Raw genomic sequence first — 26,386 nt, forward strand, 5'->3', positions numbered from 1 at the left:
TCAAAAAAATGACTCCAGTAGGTTGTAAAGTTTACTAAAAGACAATGTGCATCTTCAGCAAGAACACATCATGTTTCCAAGGTGAGCATGATTAAACCATGCAGTCCACACACAAACGTGAACAATGAATGAGTAGCTAGATTAGATCATGTTGATGCAACATAATGTTAACGTGCCTTTCCAACCAATTGCAATAGTCTCGTCATTTCTCGCGAGATTTAAAAGTAGGGTTGCCAGCTCCCTGAAAAAATAAGTGACACCTCACTGGTAGAGCCGGCCGGCCCAATAACCGTCACCATTTGATTATTATTTTGTTTGTGAAAAGGGATTTTTTTTTTTAATTAGATGGGGCTTTGGAAGGCACGGGCCCAGCTAGTAAAATTCATCAACTTTATTTTTCTTTCTTTCTTTCATAATCTTATTATCCACGTTTTTTCGGCGCACTGGAGACTCCAAACCGTTTGACCGAGCGGCACCGTTTGAATATCAAAATGACCGGAATTCCATTCATTTTTAATGGCAAGCATTTTCCTTTCATTTTCAATGACAGGAAAACATAGGTGGTTGTGATTTTTGACCACTTACCATCACAGCCCATTGACATTGAACTGGCGCCTAAGTAAGTCAATACCACTGACAGCTATGTACGTCCATGCCATCGACTATCATGAATGTCGCTACTATTGATGCCAATGTACTGGATTCCATTGAGGCATATATACTGTATATTGATGCCATTGACGGCCATTTACGTTAAAATTAGGGGTGTCAAACTATTACAATTTTTAATCGAGTTAATCACAGCTTAGAAATTAATTCATCGTAATTAATCGCAATTCAAACCATCTCTAAAATATGCCATATTTTTCCCTAAATTATTGTTGGAATGGAAAGATAAGACAAGACGGATATATACATTCAACATACTGTACATAAGTACTGTATTTGTTTATTATAACAGTAAATCCACAAGATGGCATTAACATTATTAACATTCTTTCTGTGAAAGGGATCCACTGATAAATTCTTAAAGGATAAATGTGAGTTTGTATATTGTAACTAAATATTGCCATCTAGTGTATTTGTTGAGCTTTCAGTAAATTATACTGTAGTGACTAAACTGTTCTGCCCAAATGCATGATGGGAAATGAAATCTCACAACCCTGACTGTGCGTGGTGGCTGCAAATGCTATATCTTCTCTTCATTGTGTACAATGCAGGGTGTTAAGAAAAAGCTCGCTCGCTTCAATAGTAATAATTGTTGTGGGAGAGATGTCAAAGCTTTTGCCAATTAAAAGCACGGTCCAAATGAATGCCTGTATCCACTCCACTCACTTGTCACTGCCTCTGAGCTCTGTATATACGTTACATGGCGCCATTGTAGTCTGTTTGCGGCAATGCGTGAGTGGGCGTTTCGGGCATGCGTTAAATAGTTTAACTTGATTGATTAAAAATATTAATTACCACCCGTTAACCCTATAAATTTGACAGCCCTAGTTGTGCCTTATGTTGGCTCAACGTGTGCTTTATGTTAAAAGAACACAATTGCTAAATACTGAAGGAAAGCAATTTAATCAGGTGCAAATTATGTATTTCTTTAATGTCGGTTCAACATGTATTTTGGGGTGAACATGAGTGCCTTATGTTTGCTCGACAAGAGTGCGTTATGTTCGCGCAACATGAGTGCCTAATGTTGGCTTTATGTTAAAAGCACACAATTGCTAAATGCTGAAGGAAAGCAATATTATCAGGTGCAAATTCTTTCCATAATTTTTTATGTCAGTTCAACACCCCATTTTTTTGATTGTATGGTCTGATAAGACAAAGATTAATTTGTTTGGTTCCGATGGTCTCAAGAATGTGTGGCGGCAACAAGGTGAGGAGTACAAAGATAAGTGTGTCATGCCTACAGTCAAGCATGGAGGTGGGAATGACCCCCCCCCCCCACCTCTTCAATCTCTGCAGCAATGCTGACAGCACTCCTGTAATGAGTCACATGACATTTTGGAGGGAAAATGACAAGCAGTACTCAATTTGGACATTTAGGGATGTACGTAGTTCTCATGGGGTGTACTCACTTTTGTTGCAAGGGGTTTAGATATTAATGGCTATATTTTGAGGGGAAAATAAATTAACTCTATTATATAAGATGCACACTGACTACTTTTCATAGTGTGAAAGTGACTTTTTGTCAGCGTTGTCCCATGAAAAGATATACCTAAATATCTGCAGAAATGCGAGGGGTTTACTCACTTTTGAGATACACTATAGTTCATGGTGTTGACATGGGTTACTGGTATAAATGGGAAGCATAAAACTAATCCCACGTGATCCAAATGTATTGGCGCAACCCAGTTACAGTTGAATACAAGAATGGAGAAGAGCGAGTGGTAAATTTCCACTGTTGAAAAACTGAATTGCTGCACCACCATATAAAGTACTGCTTCTCTCCTTCAGTCAATTAAGTGTTATCACCAGTGTTGTTAATCTTACTGAAAAAAAGTAATTAATTATAGTTACAAATTACTTTTCCCAAAAAGTAATTGCGTTAGTAACTCAATTACCTGAATGTAAGAGTAATTAGTTACTTGGCAAAGTAATTGGTGATAATTACTTCTTTTTTTTTTTCCCCTCAAAAAAAAAAAAAAAAAAAAAAAAAAAAAAAAAAAAAAAAAAAAAACATTGGCCACACTATGTGAAGTTTTTTGTGAAGGTTTTTGGTACAATTGGCCCGAGCCCAATTCTTTACCCAAATTTACCCTTTACCCTGAATCAACTGTTGTTAAAATTGCTCCCATTATTGCATTTGTTCCCTTCTCTCGACATATGAAAGTTTTAAAACTGTTTCATCATTTAAAGATAGATTCAAGTCAAGATTTTGCCGATTTAGAAGTATTTTAGATAAAAAGTTACTTAGGTTCGCTAGGAAGGTTCTCTACAACAGAGCCGTCCTAAAAAGTCTACTGCTTTAAGATGGCGGCTGTCTACTAACGCATTTAGTGCCATGCAGTGTTGTTAATTTTACTTTTAAAAAGTAATTAATTACAGTTACAAATTACTTCTCCCAAAAAGTAATTGTGTTAGTAACTCAGTTACCTGAATGTAAGAGTAATTAGTTACTTGGCAAAGTAACTAGTGATTTTTTTTTTCCCCCTCAAAAAAAAAAAAAAAAAAAAAACACACACACAGGTCACACAATGTGAAGCTTAAAGGGTTTGGGGGACAATTGGCCCTAGCCCAATTCTTTACCCTCCACTTAACTAGACACAAGGGTATTGCGATAACTAGCTAGTAACCTTTGCTATATGTGGAAGTCATTTAAAGTTGTGAATCAATCGTTAAAGTTGTTAAAATTTCTCCCGTTATTGCATTAGTTCCCTTCTGTCTACTTTAAACATGTGTAAGTTTTAAAACTGTTTCATCATTTAAAGATAGATTTAAGTTAAGATTTTGCCGATTTAGGGGCATTTTAGATTTAAAAAAAAATACTTAGGTTCGCTAGGAAGGATCTCTACATCAGGGCCTTCCTAAGTTCCTGAGAGGTCTACTGCTTTAAGATGGCGGCTGTTTACAAACGCATGTAGTCCTTAAAACATGTTGGCAATGCAGCAGTGTCTGTCATTTGCATCTAGTTCTATAATATGATATCTACCGTGTCATGTGGGCGTAGTTTGTCGGCTATGGCTGCAGTCAGGTATTATTGGAGCCACCTACCATCGCGGTTGCAACGGCGTCTTCCCCACTCCTGCTCTGCTCTCGTCCCCGTGAGTCCGGTTCTCTCAGATTTTTTTTATTCAACCAACTTAGTAACGCATAGTAACGCACGCCTTTCCCGCCTCAGTAACGGTAACGGCGTTGCCAAGATGAGAAAAGTAATTAATTAGATTACTCATTACTGAAAAAAATAACGCCGTTAGTAACGCCGTTATATTGTAACGCCGTTATTAACAACACTGGTTATCACTCAGTGTAATCAGGTTTAAGCCTGCTAACTCAGCAATAACTCATGATGGTCTCATGAGAAATAAAAGGAAAAGTCAGAATGAGACAAACGGTAACTGGATAAAGAAGACGGTGCTGGCATTTAATTGTAAACATCATCTTCCATTTTTCTTACTTGGTGTGTTAACATGATCTTTCATTTTTCTTACTTGGTGTGCATTCCTCCTGTTACCGAGATGTTGTGTTGTTGTAGGTCTTGGCATGAATCACCCCTCAGAATCGGGTGCTCTCATGTTTTAGCATGCGGATGTTAGCGAGTGTCCCGATTGCCCTATGTTGGTACCCATAAGCCTGGCGCTGGCCCTCCAGTCATCGGGTTCCGCCCCCCGTCGACATGGTGCTGCTGCAAGGGCTTGAGCTGCCTGAGCCTCGGTCCTCGAACAAGCTTATCTCCAGCTAAAAGAGGGAGATTAAGGAGTGAATTCTGCACGACATGCTTGAATTTGTCACATAAATGCAGATGTAATGAATACTGTTGTCAGGTTAGTTTTGCAAATTGTGTACTCTAAATGTGATGCGCTGAAATTAGTAACAAAAACGTTTTGTGTGTTTTGTCCAAAGGCGTAGGTTTGGTCTCAATGTTGGTAGGGATGATGTAACAGCATAACCTGCATGTACACATTTTGCTTGGGACGGGACATTAATAAAACTAAACAGATTGGGTGAACAGCAGGGGTGAAAGTGGCTAGAATTTCTTGCCGGAACTCCCCGACGTGATGGTCGCCACGGAGACAGAAATTTTATTTATTTTTTCTTTCATTTTGGATGGGCGGGGGGGTCAAACCTCTTAAACCACTGAAATGCAAAGAAAACTTTTAGCAGTTATTTCTATAACAAAAAAACTGATTTTCATTCAAAATTAAATTTTTTCAATACTTTGCAAAATAAATTAACAAAAATAGCAATAACCCCAACCTTCATCTCCTAATTTTTATTTGCCCTCACATACTAAATGCCAAATCTCAATTTTAACTACTTAAGAACATAGGATATAATGTATGTTAAAATTGAAGTTCATGTAAACATTTACTTTTTTTTTTTTTAATAATAAAGCTATAAGTAACATACTTTCAGAAAAATAAGTACAAATGACTTATATTATGAAGAGTGAAATGGAATATATTTTGAAGATTGCGCAAACATTGACTTTTTTAAATCATAAGGAAACGAATAAGTAGCCTAACGTAAATGAACAAATATAAGTCCAAAGTGCACATTGACAGCTAAGATGTTCTGAACCTCCCGATCACAGCAAATAAAACTAAATATGAGAAATAGGCCTCCTTAACTCGTTCCTTGCTCTTAAAGATTTGATCCATTTTCTTTTGCATTGCCCTTTTTAAAATTTTTTTTATTTATTTTGCTGTTTCAGAAAACATGCATATTTGAACCAATCAGAGCTAACCATCCCTGCTGATCACATGTCAATATGTCAGCCAATTGAATGGATAAATGAGTCCAGGCGTTTTGCTTTGCTGCGTACATTCACATTACGCTACACAAGCACTTTATTATGCTTGTTGTTGACACTTGTGTATGTAAATCTGATGTTGGTAGATTGTTTTCCTTCTTGGAGCTGAAATGCATGTGTGGCAGCTTAGCATTTTTTTTTTTATATATATAGCGTTTTGACAGTTACTGTCATATTTTCGAAATCAAAGCACCGTATACCGGAACAGCATTCCGGCCCTGAATCTTACATCGGAACTGCGTTCCTGACCGTTCTGGCCCACTTTCACCCCTGGTGACCAGTTTTAAAGGCTAGTTAACAGATGAATGCGTGAGATTCTTTCACTTACTTTTAGTAAATATTACAATTTGTTCTTATTAGGCCTATACATCTAAAAGTCGGTCATTTTTCACCTAAATCAAGAAAAAATGCTTTCAAATAATGTTTTGAACAATATCTATTCTTGAATTAAGAACATTTCATATCTATTCTTGAATTATGACCATTTTTTCCTTTAACCTTCTTAAGATTAAACATACAAACTTTTTGCTTAAAATAAACCTGTTAAGCTTATTTTCAGCTAGCGATTTTTTTATTTCAAGAAATCTGAGTAAAATTGAAGCACTGGCAGATAATTTAACTTATTTCTTGCAGCTTTACGCTGAAAACAAGGGAAATTTGTTTTTGCATTGCATATGTATTGGTTCAGGTGATACACTGTTTGATTCAAACCTTTGTTTTCAAAAACGACTAAAAAACATCTTGAAAACTTCTAGACTAAATGTCTGGATTTTATTAGCAAATATAAAGTGCATCATTTTAACACAAATTATATTAACATTCACAAGAAATACAAAACTTGTTAATCATCTCTTAAGTATCCAGGAATGCCAAAAATAAACATTTGTAGCACTATTATATTTTCATACCACTATTATATTTATACCACTCAAAATTGTCTGTCCAAATAAAACATAATAACAACAACAACAACAACAAAAAACGTATTAGTCAGGGAATAACAAAAATAAATAAAAATAGAGCCTTCCTTCAGGAAAAACACTACTGCTTTTGTCCACAAGCGCAGCCAAACTCAACAAAAAAATGAAAGCTCCTTTGGGCTGCTTTAAGATCACATAACTAAAATAAAAATGAAACTGGGGAGGGTGGGGGCAAACCTTGGTTTTCTTACAGCTTAAATTTAATTATTGTTAACATAGTGGAAAACAAATGCAGGAGGACACTTTTGCCTAAGCAGCTTCCTCAGGTTAGCAAGTTCACACAGTTTAATGTAATGGTATTGCTAACTCTGATGCAGCTCGGACTTTCAGTTGGAAAATTAGTGGTGAGTTTCCCACCTTCACAACAATGACTTTTTACATTACTTAATACTTACAGATTACAGTGGCTGCTGGCCAAAAAACACTTCTAATATCCCTCCTCTTCGAAGCGGGCGGAGGAAGCTGAATGTCGACATGTAATGTAATTTTGTACTGTGAGAGTGTGTGTGGGTCAAATCATCAGCCAATCAAACATGCGTATAAGGAAAAACCATGGACTGGCTCATTCAGCAACTGAAAAAGGGGTAAATCTAAGTCTGAACATAATGAAAATACCGTAATTTCCCGAAAATAACGCACACTTTTTTTCCCAAAATCAACTTGTAAAAAAATGGGTGCGCATTATACACGAGTACATGGATGGAGACAGAAATATATATATATATATATATATATATATATATATATATATATATATATATATATATATATATATATATATATATATATATATATATATTAGGGCTGTCAAAATTATCGCGTTAACGGGCGTTAATTATTTTTTTAAATTAATCACGATAAAATATTTGACGCAATTAATACAGATGCCCCGCTCAGACAGATTTAAATGGCAATACAGTGAAACGCTCACTTGTTGTGTTTTATGGAGTTTTGCCGCCCTCTGCTGGCGCTTGGGTGCGACTGATTTTATAGGCTTCAGAACCCATGAGCATTGTGTAAGTAATTATTGACATCAACAATGGCGGGCTACTAGTTTATTTTTTGATTGAAAATTTTACAAATTTTATTAAAACGAAAACATTAAGAGGGGTTTTAATATAAAATTTCTATAACTTGTAGTAACATTTTTCTTTTAAGAACTACAAGTCCCTCTATCCCTGGATCGCTTTAACAGAATGTTAAATCGTTTGACAGCCCTAATGTGTATATATATATATATATATATATATATATATATATATATATATATATATATATATATATATATATATATATATAAATCCGTTGCTGACCATTACATGACATCACCATTTTGTTTCGGTAATACCACTCTGATTGGTCGAATGATTTCGTCTGTGTTAAATTCTGCTTTTTTCACTCTTCATAAAGCACAGAATTTAGTTTCTTGAACTCATTTGAGTCAACGTTTATTGCTACTTGGCAACTCGGACCATAACAAACGTAACACAACACAGACTTCCTGTGTCCGTCAACTATATCTGTCCCACGGGAAACTCAAACCCAAATAACAATAGTTCCTCTTGTTACACACAGCTCTGCGCTCTTTCCGTTTTCCGACTTCAGTCCCCACTTTTATTTTACTGTATCAATCCATGGAAAAAACATTTATTCATCATGATGAAACGAGCAAGTTATACAGCAGCCTTTAAAAGAAAAGTCACATCTGTTTTGTTTTCTTCTGGATTCTGGTAAGTTGGAGAAGTTGTCATATTATTACCGTACATATTGTCAGTTTACGGTAATGTTTTGAAGTACCAATGTGCTATGCTTGTGCTATGTTTCACCAGTCAGTAAAATGACATTTCTGTATCTGTACACGAGCTCTTTTTTCTTCTTCTATTTATTGGTGCTATAATTAGGGTGCGCGTTATAAACGGGTAAAATAATTTTCCCTAGATTTTACAAATAAATTTGGGGTGCGCGTTATACACGGGTGCGCCTTATATTCGGGAAATTACGGTAATTCACTCTAATAATGGTAGGGTCAATTCTATTGTAACAATGTAAGGGAAGACAATCTAAATGGCCTATATAACTGAACACATTATATAACCCAAATAAGGTTGCTTAAAAGTTGGTGGAGACAATTTGAGATTCCTGAAAAGTTGGTATTGTTTTATCCCTACCGTCCCTATGCAAACCTATGCCCTTGGTTTTGTCCCAGAATGGAGCTGATTAATTTATAGTTGTGGCTTTACAGTGCAGATCAGTGTGCTATTGCTGTTTAATTGGCAGGAGAAATAGGAGGCAGCAGGTTCCTTGAAGGATACAACTCGCATTCCCCTTTCGACGGGGTCGGTGATCAGCAGCCCTCGCGGAGCGTAGATTTTCTCATTCTGATCCTGGATGTAGCTCGTTACCTTCCTCAAAACCTGAAATTTTAAACATAGGAATTAATTCAATAATACCCTTCAATGAATAAAACATGAACGCTCACCTTAAATGTAAAATGTTGCAAATAAAACATCTTTCCACCACTCTAATTATTTCTGCGTATTGAGGGTAATTCGAAAAGAATACAGTGAGTTTGCTACAAAACAACGGGGAAGTTCAGCCTTCAACTGTTTGTGTATCACACATCGAAACATGTTTGCCACGGACTGCGGAGCAGCACAAATCTTGCAAGATATCCACAGGATTTGCGCTGACTGATGGCCAGTCATGCTGAAATGACAGCTATTAGATTTAAGTGGCATAATTAGGGCAGCTTATTGAGCATGGGCTATATGCCTCTGTGGACAACATCAATGCTGATATGCCACGCATCCCCTGGAAGCAGCCTAAGTGGGTCTGACAGCTGAACTCCAGTCCACTGGGCCTTGCAGCCACAAAGAAAGCTGTCAGCACTGCTGAAAAGGCCAGCGCCATCATTTGCACATCTGTGTACTAATGGGAAATAGTAGAAAATATCTACATTAGGTTTTAGAGTTCACGTCATCCTAATCAATTACTTGATACGTCACCGTATACACTACAATGACGAGAATGTCAATGTCACTCTGACAGTTGGGGACGAAGACTGTGCAATAAGAGGCAAATAAGTGGCCATGTGTTTGCAGAACCAAAACCAAGAGTCAAGAAAAGCGCGAGTGCACATAAATAAAATATTTGTGGCAGTTAAAACCCTTTAGGGCTGCAGCTATTGAATATTTTAATTGTCGATTAATCGATGGACTAGTTGGTTCGAATAATCGAGTAATCGGATAAGGCACATGAAAAATTAAAATACCTGAGCTGAGCCTCAAACGGTATATACAGTATATATATTTTGTAAAAAATTAGAATCTCTGTAAAACAAAAGAACAATTGGCTAACTTAAATGTAAAAAGTCCGCTAGCTTAAATGCTATAAAATGCTGACTTTTTTTTTTTCAATGCTCTTAACAATGGTTCAGACACACATTCCCACAAAAAAAATGGCTAAATATACCCATAAACTAAATTATGAATGCATTAAAAAACATTAGCTCAAACAAAAAACTTAGCTTACGTCGGTCTTAACAGGGAGCAGTTGGATTCAGCCAGGTGAAAAGAGGCAGACCAGAAGGCAGTGTATCCACCCTTATCAATAAAACTGAATGCGAACACTTTCAAAATAAACCATTACAATGTCACTTTAATTAAACGAAAACTCGAAGCAAAAAAAATTTAATTTGAATATTTTTTTCTAATCGAATACACGAGTTAATCGATTAATCATTGCAGCACTAAAACAATAACAATTAGTGCTGCAACAATTAATCAATTGTTGATTTATCACTAAAACAATTACAATTAGTGCTGCAACAATTAATCGATTAACTCGAGTAATCAATAAAACTAAATGCCAACACTTTCAAAATAAAACATTGCAACGCCACTTTAATTAAATGAATACTCGAAGCAAAAAAAATCAATTCGAATATTTTTTTCTAATCCAACACTCGAGTTAATCGATTAATCGTTGCAGCACTAAAACAATTACAATTACTGCTGCAACAATTAATCAATTGTTGATTTATCACTAAAACAGTTACAATTAGTGCTGCAACAATTAATCGATTAACTCGAGTAATCAATAAAACTAAATGCCAACTCTTTCAAAATAAAACATTGCAACGCCACTTTAATTAAACGAATACTCGAAGCAAAAAAAAATTAATTCGAATATTTTTTTTCTAATCGAATACTCGAGTTAATCGATTAATCGTTGCAGCACTAAAACAATTACAATTAGTGCTGCAACAATTAATCAATTGTTGATTAATCAATAAAACAATTACAATTAGTGCTGCAACAATTAATCAATTAACTCGAGTAATTCGATTAGAAAAAAGCTTCGAATCAAATTTTGCTACTTTGAGGATTCGCTAAGTAAAAGTGGCGTTGTAATGGTTTGTTTTGAAAGTGTTTGCATTTAGTTTTATTGATTTGGTTTGAATACATTGCCCTCTAGTGGCAACAATGAATATGACATAACTCATTTAACGTGGTTGAATCCAGCTGCTCCCTGCTAAGACCAACTGATACAGTGGTATGAAAAACTACCTGAAGCTTTTGGAATTTCTCACATTTCTGCATAAAATTACAATCAAATGTGATCTGATCTTTGTCAAAATCACACAAATGAAAAAACAGTGCTTTACCTAAAACCACCCAATCATTTATAGGTTTTTTATATTTTAATGAGGAGAGTATGCAAACAAGGACAGAAGGGGCGGGGGATAAGTAAGTGAACCCTCTGCCCAAAGAGACTTAAAGATCAATTGAAACCAATTTTTACCGAACAATTTAAGTCAGGTGTGTGCCAAATCACTGATGAGTGGTTTAAAGCTGCCCAGCCCACTATAAAACACACACTTGGTAAGAATTGTCTTGATGTGAAGACATCCAGTCATCCCAGAAATCTGACTGAACTACAGCTGTTTTGTAGAGAAGAATGGACCAAGATAAGCGTCAGACTGATCTGCAGCTACAGGAAGCGTCTGGTTGAAGTTACTGCTGCCAAGGGAGATGGGGGGTGGCTGTGATGAAATATGAAATGTGATGGTTCACTTACTTATTTTTCAACCTTCTGTCATTGTTTGCATACTATCTTCATTAAAATATGAAAACCTCTAAATGTGTTGGTGGTTTTAGTTAAAGCAGACACTGTTTATTTCATCTGTGTGATTTTGATAAAGATCAGATCACATTTGATGGGGATTTTATGCAGAAATGTGAGAAATTTCAAAAGGTTCAGATACTTTTTCATACCGCTGTATTACAATATATTTAACGACTTTGCTAGTTTTTAAGTTCTTGCTAACGTTTGAGTCAAGTTGTGTACATTGTCTCCAATGCTGTATGGTTTGCTTTTGTCGGAATTGACAGTCTACTTCTGCTACATTTAGCCCAACAGAGTTTACAGTATGAGCAGACATGCACAAGACAGCACATTATGGCGACTCTTAACTTTCAGTGGTTTTAGTTAAAGCATACGCTGTTTTTTCATCTGTGTGATTTTGACAAAGATCAGCTCACATTTCATGGTGATTTTATGCAGAAATGTGAGAAATTCCAAAAGGTTCAGATACTTTTTCATAACACTGTAAGGTAGTTTAAAAAAAAAAAAAAATTTTATGCATTCGTAATTTACAGGTATAATTAGCCATTCTAACAGTCGCCTCCTTAAATGGTTTTCCTCCCGATATCCACCATGTGGTGACGCTGCTTTATTTATATTGAATATGTTCTTCTGTTGCTACTTACTTTTGTGTTGGAGTTCATCTGCGAACGCATGTGTGCGAACCGCTGAGCTCCCGAGTGACGAGTGGTCAAGGTGGATTTACTTATTCTTTTAAAAGTACATAAGTGGAAGCCTGTCCCCCTTTTTTTTTGCATGTATCTTACCTGTCACGCGTTACACCGTTTTTTGTAGGAATATGTGTTTGAACAATTCATTAAGAGCATTGTAAAAAAATTAAAAAACGTGAGCGTTATATAGCATTTAAGCTAGCGGACATTTGCGGCGCAAGTTAGCCAATTGTTCTTTTGCTGTACTTGGATCCTCATTTATTTATTCAATTTTTATACCGTTTGAGGCTAAGATCAGGTATTTTAATTATTTTCAAATGAAAGTGCAATTCTGCTTTGTTTGAACAAACATTCAGGAATTTTATTTAGTATTTACATTTATTGCTCTTTTGAAAGTGCAATCTTAGCAAACCTTTGTTTTACATCTCCTAAAATTTATTGTGCAGCACGTTCAATCCCATTACTCAATTATTTGAACAACTAGTTGATAATCGACTACTCATTCATAAAATACTCGATAGCTGCAGTACTACTTACAATCCATGTATATATTATGTGTTGCCCTAACTGGAGCAGTGGTGCTGAAACAATGTCACGCAGAATGCCCCAAAAAAAGGCCCAAACATGGACGACCGCAGGTCTCACGAGGGTTCATTAGTTTAAAGGAGTTCTTAAAGATAGGAAGGCCCAAGACAAGCGTTTTAAAACTTATCTTGGAACACCCAAGGAGCCACAGCAGTGATTTAAAATCAGTGTAATATACTCCTGCCTACAGATCTTCATCAGGATACCTGTTCCCTTAGTTTATGGTGACTGTAAACCTGAAAGAGTGTTTTTTGGAAGACCAGTAAGCAGAGCATTATAATAATCAATTCAGTCAGTGATAAGCACATGCATTAGTGTCTCTGTCTTAGCCAGTGATAGAGGGTTTTGTTCTTCCATTAAAAAAATATCTTTTTTTAAATCTTTAAATTTGAAAACTGCAAAATAAAGTGTGAGCTCAGAGTCTAGTGCATGGGTCCCCAACTACCAGGCCGGGGAACAGTCCCAGTCGGTGGCGTATCTGCTAACGGGCCACACAGAAATAATAAATAATTTATTCACAACTGCATTCTGGCCTTTGCCTTTTGACGCACCAATCTGCCTGCCTACTCTATTGACTAATCCGAGTAGAGATATGTGGACATCACCCTCAAGTAGTGGCTGCCATTACTGGGGTGTTTACACACCTCAGTAACAGCCTAGCGTCAGGCAATGTAAACAGTAACGTTAGCTGGCTGCTGCTGGCTGTGTGCTGCGGGCGGCACACCTCAGTAATGGAGGATGGGGTACTTCCTGTCGTTTTGCTTAGATTAATCAACAGATATAATCTTAAAACTGGATAGGATATCGTCATAGAAAACAAATGGTGCTAGCATCTATTTTTTTATATATATATCTACAGTATGTGTGCTTGTTGTTAATAATGACGGATGACGTAGGTGCATCACATTTGTTCCCGGAACTAATAAGCCCACACGCAAGCGAAGATGTGAAAAACGGTCATCTTTGGATAACTTTTTCGGGGCAAAAAAAGACCTCCTGACTAGTCAAAAGATGAGCCTACGCCAAGTCCACTCCTCATAATACTAGCCTGTGGCCAAAAGTTAGCAAGCGAGGCAATAACGCCTTCAAAGATGCTTTAGCATATAGAGACTAGGAACCCTGGACTAATGGATAAATAAGCCTTTAGAATTTTTTAAACAAACAAAAAAAAAGCACGCGCACAATCGACAGAAACACTTAGTGAGAGCCACCACATTAACAAAAGCGAATGCACTAAAGGCATCATACCTCGTGGCGAACCTTAACGCTAAAGCCAAGAAACGTTTCTCGATTTGAGAAGAACTCATTATGCCTGTGACCAAGGATATTTGCTGTCAAGTTGTACATACGAGCATGGGCTAAGCTACTATCGGAGCATATATCTTGTAAGTTAATTTTATTCCTGACGTTTTGGGGGCTTAACGTTTTTGCTCCCCCTGCCGCAAAAGTCAAACTCCGCCTATGTTGGGGACCACTGGTCTACTGTACTGGATGAGTTTTTCACTTGTGATGAAGCATTTAACAATAGTGCTAGTGCTGTAAATTGGGGTACAAAATTCTCTCTCTCGAGCTCAGGATGGATAACTGAAATTTATCGTTTGTCTTTGTGAAGAAATTTATCATCCAATTCATACTAAAAAATTCAGTTAACTCATTCACGACCAAACATCCTGTCAAAAACAGTGTTGCTAATCATACAGTACTTTTTAAAAATTAGTTAGTTACAAATTACTTCTCCCAAAAAGTAATTGCATCAGTAACTCAGTTACCTCATTGTAAGAGTAATTAGTTTCTCAGCAAAGTAACAGACGTTACTTTTAATGTTCAACACATTATTACATTAGACATTCTATAACATTTTTGACATTTTAACTTTTAGATGTTGTGAGGAAAAAAAGCCTTTTTGTTTTTCTGCGCATCGTCACACCTCTGATATACAGTGCCCTCCATAATTATTGGCACCCCTGAAAAAGATGTGTTTTTTAGCTTCTAGTATTTTTTTTAAAATTCAGATAATATGGAACCTTAATGGAAAATAAGAGAAAAATCCAACCTTCAATACAAGTGCATTCATTCAGTGGGGAAAAAATCCCACATAAAGAAATAATTATTTGACATCAAATAATGTGTGTCACAATTATTAGCACCCCCTGGTGTTAATACTTTGCACAACTCCCTTTTGCCAACAAAACAAGATCCGGGGACTGAGATGGCCATGGGAGGAGCTTGATTTTGTGTCTGGTGAACCATTTCTTTGTAGATTTGGCCATATGTTTAGGGTCATTGTCTTGCTGAAAGACCCAGTGACGACCCATCTTCAGCATTCGGGCAGAGGGCAACAGATTTTGATTTAAAATGTCCCGGTATTTCAAAGCATTCATGATGCAATGCACCCTAACAAGGTTCCCAGGGCCTTTGGAAGCAAAACAGCCCCACAGCATCAATGACCCACCCCTATACTTCACAGTGGGTATGAGGTGCTTTTCAGCATGCGCAGCTTTCGTGGCACGCCAGACCCACTTAGAGTGTTTGTTGCCAAAAAGCTCAATCTTGGTCTCATCTGACCAAAGCACACGGTCCCACGGTATACCCACTGTGAAGTATGGGGGTAGGTCAGTGATGCTGTTCAAATCCTCACTCAAATTATACACAGTTTCTTCATTTAATATTTTTATTTCATGTTATATGGGTGATGATTTAATATGAAGGTCACAATATAATACAATGGGGTAGTGATCCGAAATGTCAGAGAGTACGGCTCCAGACATAAGTGTAGAGTTTTGAATATTTGTGATGATGTTATCAATAATTGACTTTGTGGATTGAGTGACTCTGGTATAGGTATTAATTGTAGGGAAGAAGGATGAAGAATATAATACATTTATAAATTCATTCTGAGCATTAGCATCCCTAGAGAGGTCAATATTGAAGTCGCCATGGATGATATAGCTCTTGCTTTTGCTGTTTATATAGAATAATAATTCCTCCATTCTGGTCTTAAAGATTGAAGAAGGTCCTATCTTTGCTGTAGTTGTTTTAATTAAAGGTTCATGTATATGTAATTCAAAAAACCTTTAGGGCTAGTGACTATTTTTGGTATTTTAACAATATATGCATTATATTGTAGCATCTACAAGGATAACGTCAACTTGGTGATGATAATACACACTCAGCAGGAAAATACTACATTATTTTCAATTAATTGTGCCCACCTGGACGCCACAAATTGTATGTAAAAAAAAAAACAAAACAAAAAGTTGCCCGAGAGTTTAAGATGAAGCTCGCCACGCTAAAATGCTAATTCTATTAAGAACGCAAATGCAATGCTAACGCTCCGAGCCACCTCGCGAATCATCATCGCGTTTGCAACGGCGTCACCACTCACGTCCTTCCTCCCCAATCTCGCTATAATGTCTCCCAGGCAGCTGTGATGAAATCAGAAAACTTGCACCTCATTTAACCAAATAGTAGTAACGCGGCACTTCACATCCTCAGTAAAGATACCTGTGTTGCAAAGATGGGAAAGGTAATTAATTAGATTACCTACTACTAAAAAAAAAAAAAAAAAAAAATAACGCCGTTAGAAAGGCCGTTATTAACAATACCTGTCACAAGACATCCCCTTCTTTCAAGCGCCAAACAACAGTTTTCTATGGCTTCACGAATACACAACTTTAAAAAGAAAGATTAGATTTCTATCTTTCATCATAAAAAAGTTTGCGTCAACTCTTTTGTGTTCTTTAGTCCTGAGCAGTTGAACATCATCAAGACCGTTGTTTATACGTCTATGGTAGTGAATGAGATAAAATGTTGAGGTGGTGGCAGCTATTATGTTAATTTTCTTAATGTTAAATAACAGTGTGTTGGAAGAGCAGAAGGGCTCGCTTACTGAAACGTTTTCAGAAATAGAACTGAGCAAAATTACTTGGTGGTTTAATTACACACTGGATGAGTAGTTGGGCAGCTCCCTCCAACTATCTGCCAACAAGCTATTACTTAATGAATTTAACATACTGCTCTCATGTTTGAGCTCTGTTGTACAAAACAATTACATTCTTGTGTAAATTCACAGTTTGGAGGAGCCTGAGTAAAAATAGCTGTCTTGAGTTACCTAAAGGTCGTACCAGTGTTCCATCAAGAGAGATTTAAGCCACAGAGGCTTTGCTGCAATACTGACAAAACTCCTCGGAGATAGCAAAGGCCTTCCACAGCTGCAGGCTCAGCTGTCTACGTGTGCAGTGACCCCGCAAAGCCAACGCAGAGACCAAACTGAAGTCATAAACGCTTCTTTCTGTCTTTGGCAACACAGGATGACAGAATAATGATCCTGATATGGAAGAATTAAATTCTTAAGCCATAAATTTGAAGTGCTTTTTTTCTTTCCTGTGTGTAAACTTGCAAAAGATGTGGAAACCCAAGAGGTATATGGAAAAATGTTCAGTTACAACAATATTTCTCAAATAGTGGGGAGGACCCCACCCCAGGGGGGCGCAGAGCAATGCTGAGGGTGGCGCATGTGACCATGGGGAACATACTTTTTTGCTGTACTAGATTAAAGTGTAATTGCACATCCACTCAGTGGGTGGCAGTGACGCTCTCATTTTCAGAGTGTGCGCAGTATTTCTGAACCAACAAGAGCACACAACAAAGAGCACCGGAGATATAAGATAAATATGACGAAGCGAGTGTTGCATTTGGCTTTGACTTTTAGTACAGTGGGGGTCGAGGAAAGACCAGTCTATTTACTTTGTCTAAAAATGTTCACAGCGGACAGCAGGAATGATTTTTTTCTGCGAAAACGCGCTGGATATTACCAACAGTCCTCCCGCTTAGTCAGTGTTACATAAGTAAACCAGCAAGCACTGTCAGCATCATATAAGGTGGCATACCTAGTTGCTCAGTGCAAAAAAAACCCCACACCATAGCAAAGGAGCTGATACTGCCTGCTGCAAAAGTAAAAATTGCCCCTCCGTCCAATGACACTGTCGTTTCTGTTCTATTAATTTTTGTTTTTTCGGTCTAATTGTTTGACATATTATCCTAATGAGTTAATGTTGCTGATCAATTTGAATTTATTATTATTTATTGATTTTATTAAATTTTAATTTTCAGTATCAAACCGTTAAAAAATGTATCGAGTGTATTTTTACAGTATGGATGTGTTTTTTTTTTTTTCTTCTTTTTTTTTTTTTTTTTACACCTTATTGTAAGTTGATCTATATTACTTTTTTCTTTTAATATTATAAAGAAGACAATGTTATTCAGAGGTGTACTTATAATCATAAGAATTTTATATACAAATGATACTACAGTATATTTATAGTGGCGGCAGAGAGTTGGGGGGCGCGCGAAACGTTTACGTCTTCCTGTGAGGGGCATAACATAAAATAATTGAGAAGCACTGAGTTACAACATATTTCTAAAAACCCTGACTGGCTTTCTTAATTCTAAAATTTGACGCAATTCTGTTGATATAGAAGGACAAATCCTACTGCTTGTTCGTTGAAGTGCGACCGTTTTTTTTTTTTTTTTTTCTGGCCTGTCAAAAGTAGATAGGACAGTTGACAGGTCGTACATTCATGTGAATAAAAAAAAACTGAGGGAAAATGGTGAGAGGTAGACAAACGGGAAAAAAAAACAAGGCAATGATGCAACTCGCAATGAAGGGATATACAAACTGTCAAATGGCAGTAAGTCAATTTCTTGGCAAGCTGCCTAGGATCGATCTAAAGACACTGCTGATGAGCTGGAACTGGATGCAGGTACGACATGGGGAACTAGCACAGCTATTCTCCCAGTCCAGCCCAACCGCGTCATCACCCCCAACGTGCATTGTCCGCGTAAAACGTTGCCCTGCGTTGGTCAAAACATGTACCGTATTTTTCAGACTGTAAGTCGCAGTTTTTTTTCATAGTTTGGCTGGGGGTGCGACTTATACTCTGGAGCGACTTATGTTTGAAATTATTAACACATTATTATATCATTTCACATGTTATTTAGGTGTTTTGGAGTGACACTGATGGCTTGGTAAACTTATTAGCATGTTCTTTATGGTATAGTTATCTGAATAACTCTTAATAGCTATGTTACGTTAACGTACCGGCTACGTTCGCATTTCGTTGTCCATGCATCATGTAACATTATCATACTGTACACTTATTCAGCATGTTGTTCTCTATTGTATTTTTATTTTAAATTGCCTTTCAAGATGACATATCTGTTTGTTGTGTTGGATTTTATCAAGTAAATTTCCCCCAAAAATGCGACTAATACTCCTGTGTGATTTATAAGTTTTTTATAGGGCTGTCAAATGATTAAAATTTCTAATCGAGTTAATCACAGCTTAAAAATTAATTAATCGTAATTAATCGCAATTCAAACCATCTATAAAATATGCCATATTTTTCTGTAAATTATTGTTGGAATGGAAAGATAAGACACAAGACGGATATGTACATTCAACATACTGTACATAAGAACTAGAGATGCCGATCGATCGGGTCAGATCACGTCATTTTCAAAGTATCGGAATCGGCAAAAAAATATCGGACATGCCTTTTTTAAATATATATATATATATATTTTTTTAATTAAATCGTTTTCTAATTGTATTTAATGTTACTGACATAATATGTTTCACTCATACAGAGTCTTCAGTTTAGGCATAAGGTAGGGTTATCAAATTTATCCCGTTAGCGGCAGTAATTAATTTTTTATAAAATTTATCACGTTAAAATATTTAACGTAATTAACGCATGCACAGCATGACCCACTCACGCATTGTCGCGTTCAATCTGTCATGGCGCCATTTTTCCTATATATAGAGCGTAAAGGCAGCGTAAAATGAGTAGAGTGAATTTTGGCAGCCTTTAGAGCCTTGTATTACTTGGCTAAAGCTTTACAATCCCTCTCCCTATGATTAGAAATAGCGTGGGAAGCAATATGGGGCAGAAAGGTAGTATTTGATCTTTTTCTTAACACCCTATTATATTTCCCAATGCAGAGAAGATATACCAATTGGTACCACTACGCACAGTCATGGGTGCACTTCCCATCATGCAGTTGGCACAACAGTTAAAAAGGCTACAGTATAATTTACTGAAAGCTCAACAACTGTATGTTGAATGTATATATTCGTCCGAGTTTTATTGATTTTTTTCTTAATGCATCGCCAAAATGTATATGATCGGGAAAAATTAATTGGAAGTGGAATTGAATCGGGAGCAAAAAAAAAAAAAAAGCAATCGGATCGGGAAATATCGGCATCAGCAGATACTCAAACTAAAACGATCGGGATCGGATCGGGAGCAAAAAAACATGATCGGAACAACCCTAATAAGTACTGTATTTGTTTATTATAACAATAAATCAACAAGATGGCATTAACATTATTAACGTTCTGTTAAAGCGATCCATGGATAGAAAGACTTGTAGTTCTTAAAAGATAAATGTTAGTACAAGTTATAGAAATTTGATTTTAAAACCCTTCTTAATGTTTTAGTTTTAATAAGATTTGTAAAAATTTCAACCAAAAGATAAACTAGTAGCTCGTCAATAATTACACAATGGTCATGGTGCTGAAACCCATAAAATCAGTCGAACCCAAGCGCCAGCAGAGGGCGACAAAACACCCAAAAACACAAGTAACCAGTGGACATGACACTGTGCTGTCATTTTAATCTGTTTGAGCGGGGCATGTGCGTTAAATGCGTCAAATATTTTAACGTGATTAATTTAAAAAATTAATTACCGCCCGTCAACACGATAATTTTGACAGCCCTAGTTTTTTTCGTCTTCGTTGGGCATTTTATGGCTGGTGTGACTTATTCTCAGGTGCGACTTATAGTCTGAAAAATACTGTACTAAATATTATAGATTTTTAAATCAATGGCAATAATGTATGTGTTTCTAATAACATACGGTAGTTATTAGTGAAAGAGAACAATTTTGGCTCATTAGAGCCTACAAGTCTAAGTCCAAGGTTGCCTTTAAAACATAAAATGTCTCCTATTAATATTGTACAACCCAACACAGGGCAGAATAATACTTTGGCATATTATTTGTATATGAATCCAAAACTGCATAACACAACATGTTCATAGCAATCAGTGTCCATTGAGGGGGTACACCACAAGCATCCGGGCGTTCCTCTGATTCTGCTCACGCTTTCCCTGGTGCGTGTGGCTTCTTATCAAAGATCCACTTGGGTGGCTACACTTGTTGTCATCATCGTTCAGTCGGCTTCATTTTGTCAACGAGTCAATAAAGTCACTCTCCAGTGAGGCCGATAGCATCTCCTCAACAAGCAGACAAAAGGCATGAAAGGAGCCTGGACCTGAGCCTTTCTGCATGGCTTAAAAACAGCCATAAACAACTTGGTGCTGCGCCCAGTGCCTTCTGTTGATAAGGAAATGTTGATAAAAAGTGACAAAACCACGTAGATGATTGATGTGGGTAGTAGAGATTGGCTCATCGAGGCATGCTGGGGCTTTGCGCAGCTCCAATTTGACCCTGTAACAGCAGCAGGTGATCAAAGACTTCACATGCAACTATCCTATCATCACCTGGCCTTTGTCGGGACGGACGTTGTGTGGCGTGCTGTGCTTTGCTCAGTTGCACGCAGGTGTGTGCGTGCACCCCATAGCGAGGTCTATTAAGCTATCACGCCATCAGAATGTAGCTGCTGTGTCTTTGACGCATGCGGGTGCAAACAACTGTGACCTCCAAGTGCGGGAGTGCATTCAAGCACGCAATTCAGTCAAAAGAAGGCAAACTAGTATTCCTAACTTCGGCAGGTGGCCAGTGACTGCTGTGAAATAATATTTTGTACAAATACGTGTTTTTTTTTTTTTTTTTAAATGCTGTACAGTCAACAGCCCTGTGGTGCTCTCTAACCTTTTCGTAGCGTGTCTCCATGCAGAGAAAGATGATGTAGGCTGTCGCACAGGCCAGACATCCCTCCAGGTATGACTGGCCACCAATTTTTTCAGCTTCAGCATAGAAGGAGTTTAGGGTCTTCACCGTTTCCTCCAACAAGTTCCGCTCGATCTACTTGCAAAGCACAAAAGTGCACAAGTCATCATGCAATAAGAAACAAATTGAATGAGAATGCGAAGACCGAGAGCAGCTGCTTAAGCACATTTTAATGTGAAGTGATGCAGACATTTACTGTAGTGTGAAGGTTGGATAATAATTGCTTTACTTGGCAGCGATATAGTGTTCTGTATCATAACAGATGGTCATCAAACAAACAAAAAACTGATGTTAAGCTTGTACACGGAAAGGAAGAATTTAGTGGAATTTTGAAAACATTCTAACAGAAGTTGTGCTTCACCATGTAACACATATTTTGTTCCCAGGTTCTACAGTCCCTGACAAAAGTCTTGTCGCTTATCCATTTTGTAGAAACAATTGCTAATAACTAGAGGTGTGCATCGGCACTGCCCTCATGATTCGATTCGATTACGATTCGGAGGGCCACGATTCGATTCGATTCAGAGGGTCACGATTCGATTCGGTTCGATTCGGCAATGCATCGCGATGCATTAAAGCCTGGGATGCATTAAAATTCTAAAGCAAAGCATATTTTTCGTGAATCATGAGGCAACACAAGCGGTCAGACATTAAACAACTTTTTATTGGCTCTTGTGTCACTCCTGGTTGAAGTCAAATGAAAATAGTATACTTTCAGATATATATATTAAAAAAAAAATTTTTTTAAAACAGATCACTGCATTTAATTTGTGCTTTGAATGAGACCAGGGCTTTTTTTTTTTTTTTTTTGCACAGTAGCATTCCCTCTTTCTCCGCTTCAGCCATTGTTATGTTATGTCCTATCTCTCTGCTCTCTCAATTGCAACTGCGATTGTCTGTGACGTTACTCCGGTGAGGAAGCGGATTTGGGTTCCTCGTCCCTCCTGCATTGCTTTGAATGTAAAGTAGCTTCTTCTACAGGTAAACATGAGAATAATAATACAAATGGGGAAACCAAATCCGGAGTTGCGCAGGGAAGATTTTTGAACATACTTACAGTGGGGAGAACAAGTATTTGATACACAGTCAATGGGAAAACCCATTGGCAGTGTATCAAATACTTGTTCTCCCCACTGTTTATTAGAGCCTAGTTCGGGCTCCCGGCTCGGCCCGCGCGTATTAAAGCCCGACCCGGCCCGAGCAATTATATACAGTAGGCTACTCATTTTTGGTTGGCATTGAGTTGGGAGGGGCCAGCCCCGCAGCTGGCTGACCGGAGACAACTCGGGAGACGAGCTCTGTAAAAAACGCTAATCTCCACCTCATCCGCGATGGGAGGACCTCAAATGGGCACGGAAGCATATTATTGAGACGTCAAGTAGTTTGAAAGCTCAAGAAAAATGTGTGGAAAAGAAAAGAGCAGGAATGCCACATCGTGATCGTCCGCCTCCATTGTTTACGATGCTGTCACGCCGCAGTAAAAACAGCAACGGCATGACGTCCCTTGCTGAGTATCCGAATGTTGTACGGTGACAGCAGTCCATATTAGGCGGCGCGTAGGCGGCGGGGGCACTGCGGATAATGGCATTTACCAGTACGACATGTTGACAAGCTCAGCTGACAACAACGTTCAAGTCGAAGTGTCTTGCACAACAACAACTTCAACAACATGCTCCATTACCTTGATACTGTTGTTTCTTTTCTTCTCTGATTTTCTTCTTCTTTCGTTTCTCTGCTCCAAAGGATAAATTCTCTTCGACATATTCGTGCATCTATTTTCCTATCAAGTTTGAGCACCAATCATCGCAAAGCAAGTTCAACGTCACTCTCCAGGTTGCCAGATTGTAATGACAAGAAAATGGATTTTTGCATAGATAAACGGCAATGCACGCCACATTATTCACGATGCTCTATTAACAACGTATAAAATGCGCTTCCCAGATTGGGGGCCCCCTAGTGGTGGCCCTAAGCAGCTGCATAGTCTGCGTATAGGCTGGGCCGGCCTTGGTCCTGCAGAATTAAATCAATTACAGCAGTTTGGTGCGACATCGTTTTGGTCGCATGGGTATTTCGAACAATGATCTGCATTTTGAATTTATTGGACGACGTTAGATCCATTAATATCATTTTTTTATTGGCATACTAATGAGGCACCATTGACTCGCGTTAGCTTAGCCACTCCGGAGCCCTGAAACTAACAAATAACTGTCAAACTGTACAGAATTTGTTGAAATCAACTCCACCGACTAATTAAACCCCTGCTAACTTGATGACAAAGCCTAATGTCAATAGTTCTGAACTTCCCCTTTATAATAAAAGACCTAGCTGTTAAACTCTTCTTTATAAAAGTTGTAAAGCAATCATACAAACAACAAAAATGAATGAAATGAGAAAGAATCCTACAAAACTGTTTTTCGAACAGACCATGTGACTAGCACCTTCGGACGGTCCCTTGGTTTGCTTAGCCAAAAGTACACCCGAGGCGGCAAGATGGATTTTTAGAATTTCTTTAAACTAGGGCTGTCAAAATTATCGCGTTAACGGGCGTTAATTATTTTTTTAAAAATTAATCACGGTAAAATATTTGACGCAATTAACGCATGCACTGAATGAGCCGCTCTCGCATTGCCTCAGATTTCAATGACGCCGTTTATGGACATTAATAGTGAAGAGAATGCCACCGGCCGCTTGGGGGCAGCGCAGCGCCATTCCATACGAATGTTATTCCTTCTAATAGTGGGAGAATTAGTAGTTGTGAGACGTTTATGCTGTTGCTTTGTGCTCCACACATATTTCGGTAAGTTTGCTTTCTTTTAGTGGCAATTATGTGTCTCTTGTTGTATTTTGGGTAAGATATGCACAGAGATATATCTGTTATAAAGGCGAGTGGACACAGGCGTTCTTTGGGCTGCGCCGTTTATTGGCATAAGCTTCTGCAACTCCTTCACAACAAACAAGTATCATTTAGTGAAAGCACAACAAAAATAAATATTGCTATCTCTCAAAAAAAAGAATGTTCACTAAAAGAAAAGCACTTCAGTCTGTAGTAATGAGGCCCTATTCTCACACAGCTAAACAACAATGCAAAGTGAACTGGCATTACTCAGAGTTTGGTCAGTCAATTCTTATTATTGTTATTTTTATTCTTCTTATTTTTATATTAACTCTACTTTTGATTGAAAATTGTACAAATTTTATTAAAACGAAAATATGAAGAGGGGTTTTAATTAGGGCTGTCAAAATGATCGCGTTAACGTGCGGTAATTAATTTTTTAAATTAATCACGTTAAAATATTTGACGCAATTAACGCACATGTCCCGCTCAGACAGTATTCTGCCTTTTGGTAAGTTTTACAGCAAGGCTTTTTGTGCTGTAACAGCGAACTCTTGTGGTCGCTTTGCGACATGGTTTATTTTTTTCTTGCCAGTTCAATATGGCTGCACGACGTCTTGGGCTGACGCCTACGTTGTAATGTTGTGCTTATATGATCCTTGGACAAAATTTGTCTGTAAGTATGGTTGTTGTAAAGAATGTACATATTATGTTAGTAAGCGAAATGTTATATTTTTTATATGAGACGCTTTTTGTTTATGTTTAATGAACCTGTATAGCGTGCTAAGCTAACGTTGTTGCTAATGCAATGCTTGTGTACTTTTTTTTTTTTTTTGTAGTTTTATGACGATCTAAAGAGGACAATGGTTTGAGGCTATTTTATTAATAAATCAGATGAAAAAGGAAGAAGTCTGATTATTAAGGCGTCGTTCACTAGCTGTCTAGCTTTGGAAAAAAGTAGACGCTTCGGAGTGAGGACAGCATAGACAGATTTAAATGACAGTAGAGTGAAATGCCCACTACAGTCCTTATGTACCGTATGTTGAATGTACAGTGGGGAGAACAAGTATTTGATACACTACCAATGGGTTTTCCCATTGGCAGTGTATCAAATACTCCCCACTGTATATATCCATCTTGTGTCTTATCTTTCCATTCCAACAATTTATTTTACAGAATATATATACTGTATATGATTTACAGAAAAATATGGCATATTTTATAGATGGTTTGAATTGCGATTAATTGCGATTAATTACGATTAATTAATTTTTAAGCTGTAATTAACTCGATTAAAAATTTTAATCGTTTGACAGCCCTAGTTTTAATATAAAATTACTATAACTTCTAACTAACATTTATCTTTTATGAACTACAAGTCTTACTATCCGTGGATCACTTAAACAGAAAGAATGTTAATAATGCCATTTGTGGATTTATTGTTATAATAAACAAATACAGCACTTATGGACAGTATGTTGTATGTATATATCCGTCTTGTGTCTTATCTTTCCATTCCAACAATGATTTACAGAAAAATATGGCATACTTTAGAGATGGTTTGAATTGCGATTAATTACGATTAAGTAATTTTTAAGCTGTAATTAACTCGATTAAAATTTGTAATCGTTTGACAGCCCTACTTTAAACCTAAACGATTTCTCGATTTTCATGTCAGCGCAAACGTATTTTGGAAATTGCAAGGCTGCCATGTCTGAGCTGGATG

At 37.3% G+C, this 26,386-nt stretch overlaps 1 protein-coding gene across 1 annotated transcript in view; it reads right to left on the bottom strand.

Moving 5' to 3' along the window:
• Nucleotides 1–2,271: 2,271 nt before the first annotated feature.
• Nucleotides 2,272–26,386, bottom strand: part of golga7bb (golgin A7 family, member Bb) — a 45,121-nt gene continuing 21,006 nt past the window's right edge. Inside the window, exons 3-5 of the mRNA XM_057848720.1 lie at nt 21,750–21,902; nt 8,766–8,867; nt 2,272–4,398 (exon numbers count right to left, since the gene is read on the bottom strand). Of these exons, the coding sequence (XP_057704703.1) occupies nt 4,312–4,398; nt 8,766–8,867; nt 21,750–21,902 (342 nt within the window). The 3' untranslated portion in view covers nt 2,272–4,311. The remainder of the gene's footprint in view (nt 4,399–8,765; nt 8,868–21,749; nt 21,903–26,386) is intronic.

This window comes from Corythoichthys intestinalis, chromosome 10 (genome assembly GCF_030265065.1).
Source record: "Corythoichthys intestinalis isolate RoL2023-P3 chromosome 10, ASM3026506v1, whole genome shotgun sequence".
Taxonomy (NCBI): domain Eukaryota; kingdom Metazoa; phylum Chordata; class Actinopteri; order Syngnathiformes; family Syngnathidae; genus Corythoichthys; species Corythoichthys intestinalis.